This window comes from Saimiri boliviensis, chromosome 6, assembly GCF_048565385.1.
Source record: "Saimiri boliviensis isolate mSaiBol1 chromosome 6, mSaiBol1.pri, whole genome shotgun sequence".
NCBI lineage: Eukaryota > Metazoa > Chordata > Mammalia > Primates > Cebidae > Saimiri > Saimiri boliviensis.
The window spans coordinates 89,828,167-89,848,354 of record NC_133454.1 but is presented as its reverse complement, the minus strand read 5'-3'; the positions used below and the strand labels follow the sequence as shown (position 1 = coordinate 89,848,354).

The window sequence follows — 20,188 nt, the reverse complement described above, 5'->3', positions numbered from 1 at the left end:
CTTTTATCTAAAAATTTTACAGTGCATTGAGTCAAAAGCTACTTTTAGTTTAAATGTAACCACAGAGAACTCATTTCAGCCACACCAAGATAAGTTTGAATACTAACTTGCTCAAGTGCAATAGCATGATGAAATTTCTGATAACATCAAAGTTGGCAAAATGGGCCAACCAAATATGGACACTAGGTGACCTTGGCATAGTGTTACCCAAGGTGATGGAGAAAATTAGATTTCAATGACTATATTATTATACTTATTCATGTATTCAGCAGAATATTTATAATATGTCAAATACAACATCAGATTAAGAAGGAATGAGAGAGGTAAATAACTCATCTATTACAACTCTAGCATACCAAGTTGTAACAAAAGTGTATATGAATTTACCTGGGCAATCAAGGAAGGGAGCAATTAGCTTTAAAGCATTTAAATTTTACAGAAATTAGCTATGCCATAAAGGGTAAGTTGGACTTTATTAAGTGAAAGGTCAAAACAATCTTCTGGATAGAAAAATATCTTGGACAAAAGCAAGAAAAAGAAAATGAGCTTAAAATGAGCAATCTGTACAACTGGAGTATATGAGCTTACCTGGGGTTGTAAAAGAATGGGGTTGGATATGATGAAAAACTAGGGTCAGATTGCAAAGGGTCATGGTAAGGAGTCTGTATTTTATCCTGAAGATATTGACTGTCCAATGAGGAGTAAGGCATTCCTTACATAAAATGTGTTTGAATATTGCCAATATCTTACTTTCATAAACCACCCCAAAGTCTCAAATATTATCTCCCATCTTCCAAAAGTTTTATAGTTCTAAGCTTTTAGATTTTCATTTATGATCCACATAGTTTTTATGTATGTTAGTTTTCGGATATGGTGTGAAGAATCATTATTTTCTCACACCAATATTTACTTGTTCTAGCAGCAATCAAAAGATTACCCTTTCAAATCAACACCGCCCATTTGTAATTAATTATACAAGAGTGGGTCTATTTCTGGATTATTTGTTATACTGACTTATATGGCTATAATATACACTGCTACTATACTGCATAGATTAATGTAACCTTTTGTGGTAAGTTTAGAAATAACACAGCATAAAGATTCCAATGTGGTTCTTTCTCAGTTATTTTGGTTATTGTAGGCTTTTGATTTCTATGTAAGTTTTAGAATCAGCCCATTAATTTCTATAAAACTGAGATTTTGACTGAGATTGCACTGAATTAAAAAAGAAAATTCTATGAAGAAGTAACACTATAACAGTATAAAGTGTTTCAATTCAGAGTATATCTCTCCATTTATTTAGGTTTTCTTTAATTTCTCTCAGCAATGTTCTATAGTTTTGAGTGTACAGGTTTTGCATATATTTTGTTACATTTATTCCTAAGATTTTAATTTTTCTTGATGCTCCTGTAAATGATATTGTTTCTTAAATCACAAATTCAATTATTCATTGTTCCTCCAGGCGCTCTGGCTGTCTGTGCTGATCACCAACTAGGTTTCAGGCTATCGGGAGTCCAAGCTGGGGGATATTGGAGGAAAACCTCATAAATTTACCACAAGCTTGGTGGTACTTAGAATTCTGGTCTTCTTCTCCCATTTATTACTTACTTTTCAGAGATCTTAATAGCTGCTCCATGCACTCTGGTTTTATAGCTGTATTTGGTGGGAGAGATTGGATAGAATGTGCCGTTAACACCTTACCTAAGACTGGAATTTCAGTGCCTTCATATTTAAAGTGTGTTTCTTGGAGTTTAGTTAGTTCTATTCAGTCTATTTCGACCTTTTGATTGAGATGTCCAGATCCTTCATGTTTAATGTAATTATCAGTCTATTTAAGTCTGAATTTAAGTCTATCTTACTATTTGTTTTTGAATTTAACTCTACCATCTTACTATTTGTTTTTTATCTGTTCATCTGTTTATGTCCTTTTCCCTATCTTCTTTTAAAAAAAAATGTTCTTTAATTTAGAGACAGGGTCTTGCTCTGCACCCAGGCTGAAGTATAGTGATGCAATCAGAGCTCACCACAGCTAGGATTACAGGCATGAGTCACCATACCCAGCCGGTTTTTGATGAATATTCTAAGGTTATTTCTTTGTTCTTCTATGATGTTTCCTTTTACTCTGGCTTAAGATTTTTTTAAAACAAGAATCACTGTTTAATATGTTTTGGTGTTGTTTTGAATTTATCCTTTTTCAGGTTAATTGAGTTCTTCAATCTGTGGGTTATCGCTTTTATCAAATGTATTTCGTGTCCCTGTCACCTCACCATACCCTATTTTTCCCTCAGATTCTTCCAAGGACTAGGATAGAGTGCTTGATATTTTCCCATAGGCTACTGTGGATGTGTTCATTGTTATTTTAAATGTTTTTTCTCTCCTTGCTTTATTTTGGATACATTTTATTGCTATGTATTTCACTGATCTCTTCTGCCATTAATTCCATCAAATGACATTGTCACTTTAAATATCTTCTCACATTCTCTTCGCTATGTTCCTGTAGGCAAAGTTATAATATTTTTTAACAACATGCTTGTCTGCTAATTTCATCATTCCTGGGTCTGTTCCTATCAGGCATTTTCCTGCACCCAATGTTTGGTTGAATACTGGACATCAATAATTTTATATTGTTGAATGTCTCCATTTTATGGTTTTCCTTTGTGGGCACTAGGTTACTTGCAGCTTAGCTTTTTTCCTCTTTTTTTTTTTTTTTGAGATGGAGTTTCACTCTTGTTACCCACGCTGGAGTGCAATGGCGCGATCTCGGCTCACCGCAACCTCCGCCTCCTGGGTTCAGGCAATTCTCCTGCCTCAGCCTCCTGAGTAGCTGGGACTACAGGCAAGTGCCACCATGCCCAGCTGATTTTTTGTATTTTTAGTAGAGATGGGGTTTCACCATGTTGACCACGATGGTCTCGATCTCTTGACCTTGTGATCCACCTGCCTCGGCCTCCCAAAGTGCTGGGATTACAGGCTTGAGCCACCGCGCCCGGCCAGCATTTTTCCTTTTAAGGCTTGCTTTTAAGATTTGTTACAGAGGATCTAGATAGCTTTTAAGCTAGAAATGTAAACCCCTTGCAGCCCTGTGTGAACTGAGAACTCCTTGAACAATTTGCTCCAACTACTTTGCCTGACCTCGTGCATTTCATCCTCCATACACATCTTGCTAATCGTCTAAAACTCAAAAGTCTTCCCATAGATTTTATGAGCTTGTCTTCTGATTAGCTTATCCACTTCAGTACTCTGCTCTATGACTTCCAACATCTATTCGTTAGTGCTACCATCAAAGGCTTAGCAAGATTAAGGGGGAAAAAAAGTGTTACACTTACTTACATGATCCCTTCTTTATACTTTCATAGCTAAGAAATGACTGTTTTTCCAACTGCAAAATTTCCTCTTAAAATTTTTCTTCAGCTTGTGCTCTCTTAGGGGATTTTAATATTTTGTGATATATTGGTCTATTTAAATACAAATGCATACACCTCAATAGTAAAAGAAACATAGGTGGTGCCAGCAGGCAGCATTCACATCACGTATCTCCTTCATGATATTCTACAAATGTCTAAGAGCAAAGCACTAACCAATTACTCTAAAGCAGGCGTCCCCAAACTATGGCCCCCCGCGGGCCTTATGCGGCCCCCCGAGGCCATTTATACGACCCCCCGCCGCACTTCAGGAAGGGGCACCTCTTTCATTGGTGGTCAGTGAGAGGAGCACAGTATGTGGCGGCCCTCCAACGGTCTGAGGGACAGTGAACTGGCCCCCTGTGTAAAAAGTTTGGGGACGCCTGCTCTAAAGATTAGTGGGTAAAGAATAGTTAGGATTTCAAAACTTCACTAGTCATCAAACAATATTTTGTTGTAATGAGGTAGGAGAAAATTTTGAGAATCAAACTCAAATGCTATCTTAAATCTCCCTCATGATTAAATCATGAACTAGTACTGCCTTTAAAATGGTTACAATGAAGAAAAAAAGCAAAATTTTCAAGTTTGATAAGCAATCCAAATACCAAAGCTACAGAAAACCAAAAATGAGGCTAAAAGGACCTCATTTGTTTTTGCCTCATTTCAGTTTCGTTGTGTTCAAGCTTTCTGCAGACAGAGAAAATGGCAGCAAAGGTTTTAGTTCTGTATCACTTGCAACTTCAAAGTGAGAAAATGACAAGATGCTGTTTCACCCTGCTATTTATCTGCATTTAATAAACTCAACTTATGTACCAACAGTGAAACTGAAGCTACAGAATTTATAAAATACTTAAAACAGAGATTGATAACCACCTGGTCACTATAATAAAGAGCCCACCATTCAGCTTTGTTAAATCTTAATATTCTATTATAGTTCCTTCAATTTTTAAGTTTTCTTTTATATATCTTTTATATGACATTGACCCCCCGTTGTAGCCTGCCCTAATCCTATTTCTATCCTTTCCCAGAGGTAACCACAATGCTGAATCTGAATGGCTTGTTTCATACTTTTACTAGATACATGTATAGTTGATTTACATGTTTTAAAAGTTCACATAAACGGTATCTTGTCAGACTCATTCTGCAATTTTCTTTTTTGCTCAATGTTGCCTCCCCTACCTTAATTCCTCAAAACACAGTGTCTTGCTGTGTCACCCCTGCTGGAGAACAGTGGCTCAATCACAGCTCATTGCAGCCTCGAACACCTGGGCTCAAGGGAACTTCTGGCCTCAGCCTCCCAAGTACCTGGGATAAGCATATGCCACCATGCCTGGCTTCAATGTTGTTTTTGACAGAAACATATATACATAACTTAACCTGCTCTAGATACTATTCTGCAACTACCACATTTATTTATCTTCTACTGATGGACAATTAAGGTTATTTCCAATTTTCTCCTTCTATAAACCATGCTGCTATGAAGATTTTTACATGTTCTGGGAAAGACTGTTCAGAATACACGCCTAGGAAAAAACTGCTTCGCTGTAGGGATAGTACATCTATACTTAGCTTGATACTATCAAACTGTTCTTTAAAGTTTTACTAATTAAAAGAGCCAGCAAAAGACTATGAAAGTTCCACTTGGCTACATTATTGCCCGCACTTGACATTGTTAAACTTTATGTATTTTCTTCCCCAAATTGATGGGCAAGAAACAGTATCTCATGGTTTCAGTTAGTCTTTCCCTGAGTTATTAGAAAAGTTGGATTTTTTTCACTGAAGCTTGTTACACATTCAGCTAATCCTGCCCTCAGGAGGTTTTCAGAGAAGGTGGTACAAGAAGAGTTACACGTAGTAAGCAGTTTACATTTTTAAATCCTATAATCAAATTCTGACTTCTAGAGTGAAATGTATTAAGTATGTCAGAACTATAGGCGCTAATGTGAGTGAACAATCTTTGAGTTTTAAAAATAAAAAATAGAATCTGATTAGCCCTTCAACACTGCATAAGATTTGGATGGGTAGAGAGGAGGCAGTAGAGAGAATGTAAAGACAAATACATTTTGAATGCAATAACTTTTTTTTTTTTTTTTTTTGAGAGAGGGTCTTGCTGTGTCACCCAGACTGGAGTGTAGTCGTGTGACCACAGCCCACTGCAGACTCAAGCGAGCCTCGTGCCTCAGCCTCCAAGCAGCTAAGGCTACAGGCTTGTGCCACTCTGCCCAGCCAATTTTGATATTTCTGTAGAGATAGGGTCTTGCTGTGTTGCTTGGGCTGATCTTAAACTGGCCTTAGCTGGGTGTGGTGGCTCATGCCTGTAATCCCAGAACTTTGGAAGGCTGAGGTGGGCGGATCACCTGAGGTCAGAAGTTCGAGACCAGCCTAGCTAATGTGGTGAAACCCCATCTCTACTAAAAATATCAAAAATTACCTGGGGGGGTGACAGGCACCTGTAATCCTGGTTACTTGGGAGGCTGAGGCAGGATAATAGCTTGAACCCAGGAGGCGAAGGTTGCAGTGAGCTGAGATTGCACCACTGCACTCCAGCCTGCGTGACAAGAGAACTCTGTCTCAAAAAACAAAAACTGGCCTCAAGCTGTCCTTCAGCCTTGGCCTCCCAAAGTGCTACAGGCATAAGCCACTGTGCCTGGCCTATAGTAACTACTGAATGAAATAGTCTTTAACTCATATTTTATTGGTGATATTTTCCTTTAGTCACTTGGTGAAAAATTATTTTCTTTTAGTTATATTTGTAACTTATTAAATACTATTTATTTCCTTAAAAAGTTTTCTGAATTATTTTTTGATACTTTAAGAGCTATGTAATCTTATTTTAGCTGGCAGAAATTAGATGTAAAATAAAAAATTTTCTTGAGTTTATCTTTAAATGATATGCCATCTAAAATTTATGTATATGGTAAGCTCTCAGAATATCTTAACTTCTGTTATATTGCTTGAAATAGAGTGTGCAAGCCAGGCACAGTGGCTCATGCCTGTAATCCCAGCACTTTGGGAAGCCAAGGCAGAAGGATCACTTGAACCCATGAGTTCAAGACCAAGATGGTGAAATCCTGTCCTACTAAAAATACAAAAATTAGTCAGGCATGGTGATGCACGCCTGTAATCCCAGCTACTCAGAAGGCTGAGGCAGGAGAACTGCTTGAACCCAGGGGATGGAGGTTGCAGTGAGCTGAGATCATGTCACTGTACTCCAGCCTCTGTGAGAGAATGAGACTCTGTCTCAAAAAAAAAAAAAAAAAATTAAAAAAAAGACATCAAATATAGTGTGCACATAAAAAGCGGTTGTAAAATGAATATCATTTACTTCAGAATGAATAAGATACTTTCCCCCCTACTATTCTTTCTCACCTGCTTTAACTGCAAATGGCTTTTCCAGTAGAAATACTGTTTGTTTCCAGTGTGTTTTGGTGCTCTGAGGGCCCGTAGAGAACACAACCTGAATTGGTAAAGTTCAAAAGTATCTGATAAAGTACAAGATTTTTAATATCATGGTACATTAATCTACACCAAACACAAGCCCCAACTGCTTACAACAGCAAAATGCTTCTGATTAAACACCTTGGGGCACAAAATAAAATATAATGTACTTCTGTAATAATTCTTATGAGATAAACCATGATACTTACCCTGTTGTGGCAATTCTTCTCAAAATATATATCAAAGTAGCCAGCAATTGCCTGTTTAAAAAAAAAAAAGAAATATAAATACTTACTAAACAAATTATATAATGTAATAATTAATTATTGTCTTTTAAGACATGCCAAATGAAACCATTTCAGAGACTAAATACCTCTTAAACAATACTTTCCTGGAAAAAATGTTATAAGTAAAAACAAAATAATGTAATTTGGCTTTTCCTCACAGAAGCAACATAATAAAGGTAATAAGGCTTATCAAATAATCAATTTGTTTTATTACACAAATAATCACGCTAGACCACTCAAAGGTAAAGACACATGGAAAAGAGAGGCTCAGCTGGCCCCTCACTGATCCTCACTTGCCAGCTGAGATGTCCACCTGTGCGTTAGGCCATCTTGACTGCTCCAGCTCTAGTCAAGCCTTCAGACAACTGTAGCTGCATGAAAGATGCCAGGAAAGACCGGCAGGAGCACAAGTCAGTTAAGTCCAGTCTGGATTGTAGAATCATAAACAAATAGATATAAGTGGTTTTGGCTTCAAGCCAGAGTTTTGAGGTGGGTTATTATACAGCAATAAATAATTGAAACACCTTCTTTTATACAAAGCCAGTTCATTTAATTTCTTCTAGTACATCCATTTTTAAGTCAAATACTATGATTATTTTTGTGATGTAATAGATTTTTAAAATGTGATCTTTTTTTTTTTTTTTTTTAAATGAACAATACTACGCAAATCTTATGTTGAAGAAAGTACTCAAAGGAAAAACTCCAAAGTGAGCTCTAAGGGTTACTGTGATAACACAGAAAGATCTCCTAAAGAAATTAACATATTTAGATAAATATGTAATTTTGATATTTTTGGTTAAAGTTAAATACCATTCCTTTTTCTTTCACTAATAGAACTAGCTAGACTTAATCATTTTTTAAAACTGGCACTACATTAAGCTTATAAAGTGTTTTTTTTAAAAAAAAAGGACACAAATTTTTTCAAAAATCATGATAAAGCTAATTTGTGTACTCTGCTGCTTTTGTTAAAAATGTGACATTTTATTGATCTTGTAGAGTTAATATGGATTGGGTCCAAATCAAATTCAATATATTTAACCTTGAGGTTTATTACATTTTAGATACCAAGAGAGAATCAAAATACTATTAATTCTGCCAAATAGAATTATAAAGCAATGTAGTACTCAGCCACAGATTATCACACAAACCATGTGGTTAATTAGAGTATTTCTAAACATAACTTTTTTCAGTTGATTTCTGGATACTTATGATGCCCCTTCACAGACCAATTCAATTGTTTTCTTAAATTTATTCCTGTATACCTGTCTTGTTTACCACTATACTCTTAGTGCCCAGAGCAGTACTTGGCCCATAGTATACAATAAAATATTTGCTGAGCAAATGTGTTTATTATGCATTCTATTACATTAGTTACGAAAGTGTACTGTAGTTTGCCTTATACTGCAATTTATTTAAGAGGGCATATGTGTAATTCACTTCTATGCCCCTTACCCAATACAATGTCATACAGTAGGTTCTCAATAAATATTAGCCAAATTAAAATTTTTAGTCTTCATTATCTCTCTCTCTCTCTTTTTTTTTTTTTTTTTTTTTTGATACAGAGTCTCACTCTGTCACCCAGGCTGGAGTGCAGTGGCGTGATCTCAGCTCACTGCAACCTCCCCATCCTGGGTTTTCGAGTCATTCTCCTGCCTCAGCCTCCTGAGTAGCTGGGATCACAGGCATGCACCATCTTCAGTCTCAAATATGGCTAGCCTTATTATATAGTCAGTATAGTTTATTAAAGCACTAACAACTTGAACGGAACTAATAATTTTTAATTGTGAAAAGCATGGAACATGTGGGACAAATACGGAGAGGAGAGAGCTAGAAAAGATCTCCTAATTCTGTATGTAGGAAATGCAGAAGTCTCAGCCTAAGCCCCCAAATTATGCATTTTCAGGTGATATCCAAACCCACCTATCAAAAGCTTAGAGAACTGAACTAAAGTTTGAATCACTGGTGCAAGTCTCAGGATTAACCTCTGAATAAAACATGCATGGAAAAAAAAAACAAAACCAAAAAGTAAAGGCCTAGAGAACTGACCTGAGATTTGAAAAACCTGTAAAAGTCTCAGACTAATCTGTAAACTAGGAATGAGCAAGAAAGCCTCATAAAGCATAACAAAGCCTTAGAGAATGTGACTGAGACGTGGCCAACTGTCTACTCAGACACGAAGACAGAACTTATGGTCTTAATTTACCTGGGCTGACTGTCTGTAACACCAAACATCAACATTCTTAAGATTTTAACAAGACACATAGCCCACACAACATAGCATGTACAACATCCAAGGCACAATCTCAAATTACTCAACATACAAAGAATCAAGAAAATTGAACAACTCTCGAGAGAAAAGACAACAGATGCCACCTCTGAGATAATCCAGATGCTGGTACTATCAAGCAAAACTTTAAAGCAGCAATTATAACTATGCTCCACAAGGTAACAGAAAACACAATGGAATGAATTAAAAGATAGAAATTCTCAGCAGAGAAACAGAAACCATAAAAAAAAAAAAAAAAGAAAAAATTTTAATTGAAAAATGCAGTAACTGAAACTTCTGGGCTGAATAGCAGAATGGAGATGACAGGGAAAAAAATAGGTGAATATAAAGATTGATAGAAATTATCCAATTTGAAGAAGGGAAAAAGACTGCAATAAAATGCATGTTATAGGACCCTGGAGACCTACAGATCTAACATGTCATTGGTGGTCCAGGGAGAAAAGAAAAAGCTACTGATGAAGAAAAATGTTTTAAAATTCTATATCTAGTAAGAATATCATTTATGAATGAAGGCAAAATATAAGACATTTTCAAGTCAAGGAAAACTAAAATTCATTTCCAATAAACTTTTTTGGAAGACATTTTAAAAGATGTTCTTTAGGTTGATGGGAAATGCTACCAAAAGGTAACCTGGAAAAAGAACAGAAAACCCATAGTTCTAAAATATCTTTTTGTTTTTAAAATTTTTAGTGTATCTTGTAAAAACATGTACCAGCCTCTCATCTTTCTGTAATTATAGTTCTATAACTGTTATACTACATTTATTGCCAGTCTTTTTTTTAATGAGAATTAGAAATGTTTCTCTTCATATATTTGAATATGTTACAAAAGCTGCTTTTAAACCCGAATTTATTTTCACAAAAGCTCATACTAGCTTACTAGGATTTACTTTTCCCCACATTTTTTGGAGGGGCCTCCCAAAGTGCTGGGATTACAGGTGTGAGCCACCAAACCCACACATGCTTATTAATCAATCTCCAAATCTGTGTATCAACTTCATTTAAAAATTTCCAGTCCTTAAATAATACAGTGAAAGAAATCTTAAGTTTTAAGACAATGAAAAATGAAAGATATAGTTAACTTCATTATAAGCACTGGAAAGGATCTATGACAAAAATCTGAAATTGCATCTATGTGAAATGTATCATGGTATCTTTGACTACTCAAGCACAGTTACATTTCTAATGGGGTTTGGTTTACAGTAATACTAAATCAGTTCCATAGAAGCATGAGGAGAAATTAGGAAAAAGTTCACCTGAAATTCAAAACTGTGAGGAGAAAATCTATCTACTTGTTAGACAGCAGTCATATAGCTGAGAAAGGGGAAGATTTTTGCTCTGAAAAAAAGGGAGTTTGTTTTTAAAATGGGCATTTACCCTCAAACACCAACATGATTTAGAATGACCTTTACAGAGACAGGGAGGGGTTGTGGTGTGTGTGTTTGTTTTTTTTCCTTTTCAGTATAAGTGATTCTTTTAAAAAACTTTATTTAATTTTAGAGATGGAGTCCCGCTATGGTACCCGGGCTTAAGGGATCTTTCTGCCTAAGCCTCCTGAGTATCTGGGACTACAGTTGCATGCCACTAATTCTTAATTAAAAGAGATTAAGGGAAAAAAATCTTGAAACATAGTAACGTAAAACCAAATGAATTATGATTAGAGTTTTTATTTCTGCAAAGCTATTTAAAAATAAGGAATAATGATATAACCAAACATTAGGTGATTCAGAAAAATATAAACATGCCACTATTTTCAATTACAGTTTGGCCACCTTGACAGCCTTTGACCATCACTTTGACAGCCTATCTTTACATCTTTTAAATGTTAATTTCAATGAATTCTCTCTGTGGAAGTCATTCACATATAAGAATAAACAATCATAGCAAATAGTGACTAATAGGCAATGGCAATAAATAACTGGAGCTACAACCTGACATGTGCTTGTAAAAGATCAGAGAGGTCTGAAGGCTGACTACAGACAAAGAAATTTCTTCTTTGTCTCACATCTATATCTTGTCAGGGCAATGAGAACTGCTGAGGAAAAAAAAAAGAATTAAAATATATCTGTAGGAGCTGGGTTAATCTGCAAAGGCAAGGTCACAATTAAATAAAATTCCACTGAATTATACCACAGACAGAAAATTTTACAACTAAAAATTTCAGTTATAAAAGTTCCTTAGAGTGAGAGAAGGGACAATGAATGGTAATTAATAAAACAACAATGATAGAAGAAAACAGAATGAAAGAAAAATACATGCACAGAGTGAATTTCTGGGATAGTCTTGAAATTTTATGAGAATCCTCCAGAGTTACTTTGATGCACATAGGAAAATACAACATGTAACTTTATTGTACATTTTAAATATTCCTCAGTATAGAATAGTTTTAGAATGAGTTGCTCATCTCTTTGCGGATTTCACAAAAACGAAGACAACTCACGGCATTTGTAAACTGAATCATGAAAAAAATCTGTTTTAAGCCATGTTTTGCTTGTTTATATGTATAAAGGTAAATGCAGTTCATTTAGTATACACTTATTTGAAGAACAAAGATTTGGGATAAAAACAAATGACTTTCTCATGTATTTTGATGTGACGAGTATTTCTTTAGCGAGGACACATCATGTGTATGTAATAGGATGGCAACCAATGAAATAAGATCAGACTAGACCTTATGAGGAAGAAGGAAATTAAAAATTATCATTATCACTATCACCTGCAGGGAGTAATTTATCATTTCTGTTCTTCATTGGTATCATGTTCCAACAGCATGTGGTTACAGCAGATACAATTAGGCAGCTGGCCACAGAAGTAGGAGGATAATGTGCTTTTGATGGAGTTTATCCAAGCATGGAGATAGAGTGCTTGTAATCCATGCAGCAGAATCACTATAACAAAAATACAATTCATTTTTGGTTGAAGTATTTCTTTCAAAATCTTAATATGGAATGCAAAAGCCAACTGATGAGTCTAAGGCAAGCAAAGAAAGAGTAAGCAGACAATGCATAAAAATGAATGTTACAGCTAAGATCATTGTATATAAACCAAGCAGATGAAAATACAAACACAAGCTATACAAGCTGCCACATACAGAGCATCAATTGTGCTAGTAATAACTGGCATTTAAGAAGACATAATCAACAAATGTGAAAATTACATATTATGATTTTTTTCACCAGTCGTAACTATACATTAAATTATGGGCTCTTCCTTTTTCAATTAATTTTCTATTGTATCCCAAGAGAAAATCTGCACCTTTTCTTTCTTTTCATGATTCCTCTAGGGAACAATACACATTAAGTGCTATATACTTCTCAAGGGATACTGCCAGATTGAGTGGTGTTAAAAAGCAGACCAAGTAATATGGGCAGTAGTAAAACAGACAATAGGTCTAAAAATATTTTTAAAAATACTTTTTATTGAAAAAACACAATGTAATTCATTTCTGATCTACTTAGAATATTCCAAGATAACTGAAACTCCTTTTAAATTTATTTGGTTGGGATTGCTCCCTTGTAATTTCAAAATTGCTTATTAAAGTGGTTTCAGGGGGCAAAAATCATTTTCAGAGTCTAAAACACAAATACTTTGACATTTCATAAATTGATACCTCACAGGCCTTAATTGCTCTAATTTCTTCCTAGCTATAAACACAAAATTCTTTTATACAACCATTATTCACTGAAATAACTATTTTAAAAATGCTTAATATATAATGTACATGCAGAAAAGTGCACGTAACTGTATATCATGCTGAATTTTCAAACTGAATACAACTGTGAAACCCACACCCAGACAAAGAAACAGAACATCTGAGCACCCTGGTAGTCTCCCTTGCGCCCCTAAACTCTGCAAGGCACCTATGCTGCTAACAACCTATCCTAATGCTCTTAAGCAAAGATTCATTGTTCCTATTATACTTCAATATATACAGAATCATACATCAGGTAGTCCTTTGTGTCTGGCTAATTTTCCTCAATATTGTTTGTGAAATTCATTTCTATTACTGCAGATCATTTGCATGGCTGTAAGGTATATGTCACTATATAATTTAGTCTACTGCTGACAGGCACTTGAACAGTTTTAGTAAATATGTGTACCCATGGCCATTGGGCATATACCTAAGAGAACTACTGGTATGTATATATTTGCCACTTTTGTTCACTTTTATTCCTTCCTGAATTTCTGGCCTTCCATCAGGGATCATTTGCTGTTTGCCTGAATATCTTTTGGTACCCCCTTTGGCACACATTTTCTAGGCAAATTCTTTCTCTTCTTTTCTGCTTCTCTGAAAATATTTTTGTTTCAGCTTCATTCTTCTTGTGGTTGTTATTTGTTTGTTTGTTTTTGAGATGGAGTCTTGCTCTATTGCCCAGGCTGGTGTGTAGTGGTGTAACCTCAGTTCACTGCAACCTCTGCTCCTGGGTTCCGGCGATTCTCCTGCCTCAGCCTCCCAAGTATCTGGGACTAAAGGTGTATGCCATGATGCCCAGCTAATCTTTGTATTTTTAGTAGAGACGGGGTTTTACCATGTTAGTCAGGCTGGCCTCGAACTCCTGACCTCAAGCTGCCTGCCTTGCTCTCCCAAAGTGCTGGGATTATAGGCATGAGCCACTGCGTCTGGCCAAGTTGTCTAGCTTCATTTTTAAATGACATCTTAGTTGGGTTAAATTCAGGATTGGCAGTTATTTTCTGGCAGCACAGTGATAATATCATTATTACAATTCCTTCTGATTCCATTGTTCTTGTCCCCTGCTCCCCCAATTCCACTGTTACTTGTGCACCTAGCTAATACAGGGCATAGGGTACCCTGTATTAGCTAGGTGTACACGGGTGACTATTAGGGTGTTGAGATGTTCTGTTTCTTCATCTGGGTGTGAGTTTCACAGCTGTATTGTTTGAAAATTTACCAACTGTAGAAATTATCTAATAGTCTACTTAGCTCTTTAAAGATAATTCCAGCACCGTAACTCCACCAACTTTGAGATTTTTTTTTCCCTTTGGTTTTTGCAGTTTTACTAGGATATGTATAGGTGTGGGTTTTTCTTCCCTCTTTTAAACTGAGATATAATTCACATACCATGCAATTTACCCATTTATATTATACAATTCAATGTTCTTTAGTGTACTCACATCTGTGAAACCATCATTACAATCTAATTTAAAAACATTTCATCTCCCCCAAAAGAAATCTTCCATCCATTCTCCTCTTATTCAATCTGTGGCTTCAGATATACCTATTCTGGATATTTCCTATACATGGAATCATAAAAGAGATGGTCTTTTTACTTAGCATACTGTTTTTAAGGTTTAAGCATGTTGTAATCATGTTTCATTCATTCTTATGGCTGAATAATATTCAATTGAATGGATATGCCAAATTTTACTTATCAATTGTGTAGGTGACGGATATTTGAATTACTTCCATTTCTTAGCTATTACAAATAACACTGCTATAAACATTTGCGTGGACATATGTTTTTATTTCTCTTAGATATATACCTACAATTGGATGACATTTTAAAATCAGACTATTTAGGTTATGTTGCATTTCTTAAATTGTTGCTGTCTTTCATCTGTTTTGGAAAATTCTTAGCCATCATCTCTTGAAATATTGTAATATTCTCATCCTCCTTTTCTCTGGGATTCTCATTTACATGTATGTGTAATAAGACCTTTTCTGTATTCACATTATTTCTTGCCCTTCCCTCTGTCTCATCCTTGCATCTCTCCAGGCTTCCTGCTGTTTTTTTTTTTGAGATGGAGTCTTGCTCCGTCACCCAGGCTGCAGTGTCTGCTATAACTAATTCCTAGAGTACCTGCAGTTCTGTTTTTATTGTCTACTGTTTCAACTGGTTCTTGATTCATGTTGTTTTGTGTCCTTGTGTGACTGATAACCTCTGAATGTTTTGAACATTAATATTTGAAAAACTTCTTTCAGAAGGAAATTTTATTTGTTATTGCAAAGAACCTGGGGGCATGAGCAAACTGAGATCTTAATCTAATGTCAGGGTTTGAGATTTCCTGGGCCACCCAGATGACTTGAAGCTGTGCTGCAGTCTGTGCAAGGGTTCCCTTACCTCTCTCATACCTTATTGTTGGGCACAATCTTTGGTCTCAACGCAACGTGCTGCAAAACTGTAAGGGTCTCATTTTGTATTCCTACCCATATGAGACTATATCAAAAGGGCTATACAAGTCTTTTAGCTCCTTCCTCTGAATTGGAAAATGCCTATAGGGCAAAAGCAGCCCCAAATGTTAGTCTCATTTTTCAGATTATCTGCTTTTCTGAGTCTTGGCTTGGTAGTACTTCCTTATTTGGTAACTTCAAATGAATAGCATTTAACATTTTTTTCAACATTTCTAGCTGTTCTCAGCAAAAGGGTTTCTCTATTTTATGTGGCTCACTACTACAGGAAGATTATTCAATTTAATCTTTTTCCTAAGGCCCTCTACCTGTATGATAAAGACATATCAGAGACTGGGCAATTTACAAAAGAAAGAGGTTTAATTGGACTTTCAGGTCCATATCGCTGGGGAAGCCTCACAGTCATGGTGGAAGGCAAGGAGAAGCAAGTCACGTCTTACATGGATGGCAGCAGGCAAAAAAGAGCTTGTGCATGAACACTCCCCTTTATAATAACCATCAGATCTTGTGAGACTCACTGTCATGAGAGCAGTGCTGTAAAGACCTGCCCCCATAATTGAATTACCTCCTGGTGGGTCCCTTCTACAACATTTGGGAACTCAAGATATGGTTTGCCTGCATCCCCACCCAAATCTTATCACTGTAACAACTCTCCCCCAATTCTTAAACTAACTCCTCATTTGTTATGCCTCAGTTTAAACATTACTTCCTCTGGGCAGCCTTCTTTAATCCCAGAGTAGGTTATGATAATATATCCACTAAATGTTCCTCCACTCCCTGTTATAACACTCACTATACTTACGATACTTTTTGTTCAATGTCTGTTCAATTGTAGATCCCAATAACCCCTTAAGGGCAGTCTCACCATTTCTTTTTTTTTTTTTTTTTTTTTTTTTTGAGACGGAGTTTCGCTCTTGTTACCCAGGCTGGAGTGCAATGGCGCGATCTCGGCTCACCGCAACCTCCGCCTCCTGGGTTCAGGCAATTCTCCTGCCTCAGCCTCCTGAGTAGCTGGGATTACAGGCACGTGCCACCATGCCCAGCTAATTTTTTGTATTTTTAGTAGAGACGGGGTTTCACCATGTTGACCAGGATGGTCTCGATCTCTCGACCTTGTGATCCACCCGCCTCGGCCTCCCAAAGTGCCGGGATTACAGGCTTGAGCCACTGCGCCCGGCCTCACCATTTCTTAGTTCACCTCTATATCCTCACTGCTTAAGCATAATGCCTGGGTTACAAAGGCATGAAATATCCTGGAATGTTCAGGGACTATAAGAAATCAGTATAATTTATTAATTCAGTAAACTATTTGTTAGATGATAAATAGATAAAATATGTTCAACCTGTTCCAACCTTTGGTAAAAGGAAATGAAGATGCTTTATCTTGTAACTTCCTATTTGTAATTCAAAACTGAGATCAGATGTAACTACTTCAGAGACATTGTCTGTCATCTGTACAATTAATCACTTCCCACTAATACAATACATACAGTATTAGAACGGCTTTCATGAAGAAGCCACACTTAGGGTAAAACCTTAAAGACGAGCAGGGATCAAGGAAAGGAAGAGAATGCAAAACTAAAGGTGTCTTTTATATGCCTCTGCTATTAAATTCTATTACAAAACATGACATTACACTTCTCCATTTATGTTGGCCTCTCCTTCTAAATGAATGTCTTTAGAGCTGGAAACTACATTTTGATTCTTTGTTGTATTCATAGTGCCTAGCACAGAAGCCTACACATAGTGTTCAGTACATGTTGTTTTAATGAAAAATGATGTCGATAATTTTTTTTGCAATCTCTGCCATTTAAAAAGGCTTGTACATGCCTATGTCCTGAATGGTATTGCATAGATTTTCTTCTATGGTTTTTATGTTGTTAGGTTTTATGTTGAAAGCTTTAATCCACCTGGAGTTAATTTTTGTATAAGGTGTAAGGAAGGGATCCAGTTTCAGCTTTCTGCACATGGCTAGCCAGTTTTCCCAACATCATTTATTAAATAGGGAATCCTTTCCCCATTGCTTATTTTTGTCAGGTTTGTCAAAGATCCGATAGTTGTAGATGTGTGGCATTGTCTCTGAGGTCTCTGTTCTGTTCCATTGCTCTACATCTGTTTTGGTACCAGTGCCATGCTGTTTTGATTAGTGTTGTAGTATAATTTGAAGTCAGGTAGCGTGATGCCTCCAGCTTTGTTTTTTTTTTGCTTAGGATTGTCTTGGCTATGCAGGCTCTTTTATGGTCCATATGAAGTTTAAGGTAGTTTTTTCCCCAATTCTGTGAAGAAAGTCAATGGGAGCTTGATGGGAATAGTATTCAATCTATAAATTACTTTGGGCAGTATGGCCATTTTCACAATGCCGATTCTTCCTAACCATGAGCATGGAATATTTGTCCATCTGTTTGTGTCCTCTCTTATTTCCTTGAGCAGTGGTTTGTAGTTCTGCTTCAAAAGGTCTTTCACATCCCTTGTTACCTGCATGTTCTGCACATGTATCCCAGAACTTAAAGTATAATAAATTACAAAAAAAGAAAAAAAAAAAAGGCTTGCAGCCCACTGCTTCTCTAGATTTGTCTCCTCCTGCTCCATCACACATCATCAGTTTTCCACTACTTGATATAAATGATTACTGTTTCCTTACACTCCATTTTTCATGCTGCTTTCCAATCTTCCCTAAAAACTACCCATGCAAAGGCCCTATGTTCCAGTCCTAGTTCCTCAAATGGCAGAAAATACTATCAGTGTTAAGTAAACAGTACATTTTAAGAATATGTTCGTGGCTGGGCATGGTGGCTCACGTCTGTAATCCCAGCGCTTTGGATGGATCATGAGATGAGGAGTTTGAGACCAGCCTGGCCAACATGGTGAAACTCAACTCTACTAAAAAATAGAAAAATTAGCTGGGTGTGGTGGCAGGTGCCTGTAATCCCAGCTACTCAGCAGGCTGAGACAGGAGAATCACTTGAACCCAGGTGGATGTTGCAGTGAGCCAAGATCATGCTACTGCACTCCAGCCTGGGCGACAGGGCCAGACTCTTGTCTCAAAAACAAACAAACAAAAATTCGTTCACCTGAACAAACCAGCAGATACACTGAATTTTCAAATCAAGGCAGGACAGAAAAGAAATTACTTTTGTGACTGTTGAAGTTTAAAACTTGAAACTATTAAAACTCATTTTTGTGTCTAGGTGACCAAATTCTACCAAATAATACTTGTCTTTATAATCCTTCAATAGTATAAATTAACAGATGGAACACTGAAAGAACTATTTAACAGAAAATAAAAGAGGAACAGATAGAAGATGTGATACACCCTATTTTCTGAAATGAATAGTTTTTTTTTTTTTGCTCTTTTGAAAAGGTAAAAAGATGGCTACCACCTCACCACCTAAGCCCTTCTATTATGTACCTGATATGTAGGGTGGGAACTAAAAATCAGGTAGTACTTATTTATGTTTTTCATTTAGAAGTTGCCATTTTTTTGGCCGGGCATGGTGGCTCACGTCTGTAATCCCAGCACTTTGGGAGCCTGCAAGGTGGGTGGATCACCTGAGGTCAGGAGAACAAGACCAGCCTGGCCAACACAGCAAAACCCTGTCTCTACTAAAAAATACAAAAATTAGATGGGCATAGTGGTGGGGACCTGTAACTCCAGCTACTCAGGAGGCTAAGGCAGAAGAATCACTTGAACCGGGAGGCAGAGGTTGCAGTGAGCCGAGATCGCACTACTGAATTCCAGCCTGGGCAATAAGAGCAAAACTCCATCTCAAAAAAAACAAAAAACAAAACAAAAAAGAAAACAAAAGAAGTTGCCCATTTTTCAAAGAAGATAATTATACAAGTTATCTTTTGTTCTGGCTTTATAATTTCAAGTGTTTTTTTGGTTGCAATTTCTGGACACTGCTGGGTGAGACAACAACTTAATCTCTGGGGCCCAAATTAAGTGTCGCCCATCCCATAGTCATTGCGTTAGATGCTGAATGAAAAAAAGAGCCAGGACATATTTCTTGTTAAAGGAAAGGGCATTCTGTAATAGTGACATCACTGTCTTAGTGGTGTAAAATTAAAAACATGATCCTTTGCCAAACTGTAGGTAGGAGGGATGTGGTCTTGCTTTGAGAGGCAGCATTTCAAAAGAAACTAATTTCTTTAGATTTTCAAGTGTGCAGAGAGACCTAAGGGTTTTCACTGCATACCTTTGCCTGTAAAGAAACTGGTCTTTAAGGTGGTACTTAAAGGCAAATCGGTTTGTTCATGAAATAAGTAAATCCCACCTATGAAATCACAGTCCTAAATTTCCATAAGCAAGTAAGTTAAAAATAAACACAGACGGTCCTTTCTTTAGGAATACAGTAAGACAGGAAAGTGATTAAATATTACTTGGATCTTTTGTTGAACATTTTCTATATGCCATTTTAGTGGTAAATATTTACATGAATTACCTCATTTATCACTGAAAATAACACCTAGATGACAGGTACTGGTGTTATCTCCATTTGAGATGAAAAAGCTGGAGCTTTAACCACAGTGATACATTACCACTGTTTAAACTTTCCTCTGATTTTATTTTCATCTGCTGAGAACTGATTTTTAGAGAACTCTTAGAGACAGAGATAATACTTTGGCAA

General features: G+C 36.5%; 1 protein-coding gene across 3 annotated transcripts in view; it reads right to left on the bottom strand.

Moving 5' to 3' along the window:
• The window catches only part of PRMT3 (protein arginine methyltransferase 3), a 139,936-nt gene that overhangs the window by 14,108 nt on the left and 105,640 nt on the right, over positions 1-20,188 (bottom strand). The window contains exons 14-16 of one of the 3 annotated variants that reach the window (XM_074401235.1): positions 7,049-7,099; positions 6,771-6,858; positions 1,609-1,653 (exon numbers count right to left, since the gene is read on the bottom strand). In XM_074401235.1, coding sequence (XP_074257336.1) covers positions 1,609-1,653; positions 6,771-6,858; positions 7,049-7,099 — 184 coding nt within the window. Of the gene's footprint in view, positions 1-1,608; positions 1,654-6,770; positions 6,859-7,048; positions 7,100-8,656; positions 12,301-20,188 lie in introns of those variants that run through there. The other 2 variants (XM_003919914.4, XM_074401236.1) reach the window with 2 other exon arrangements.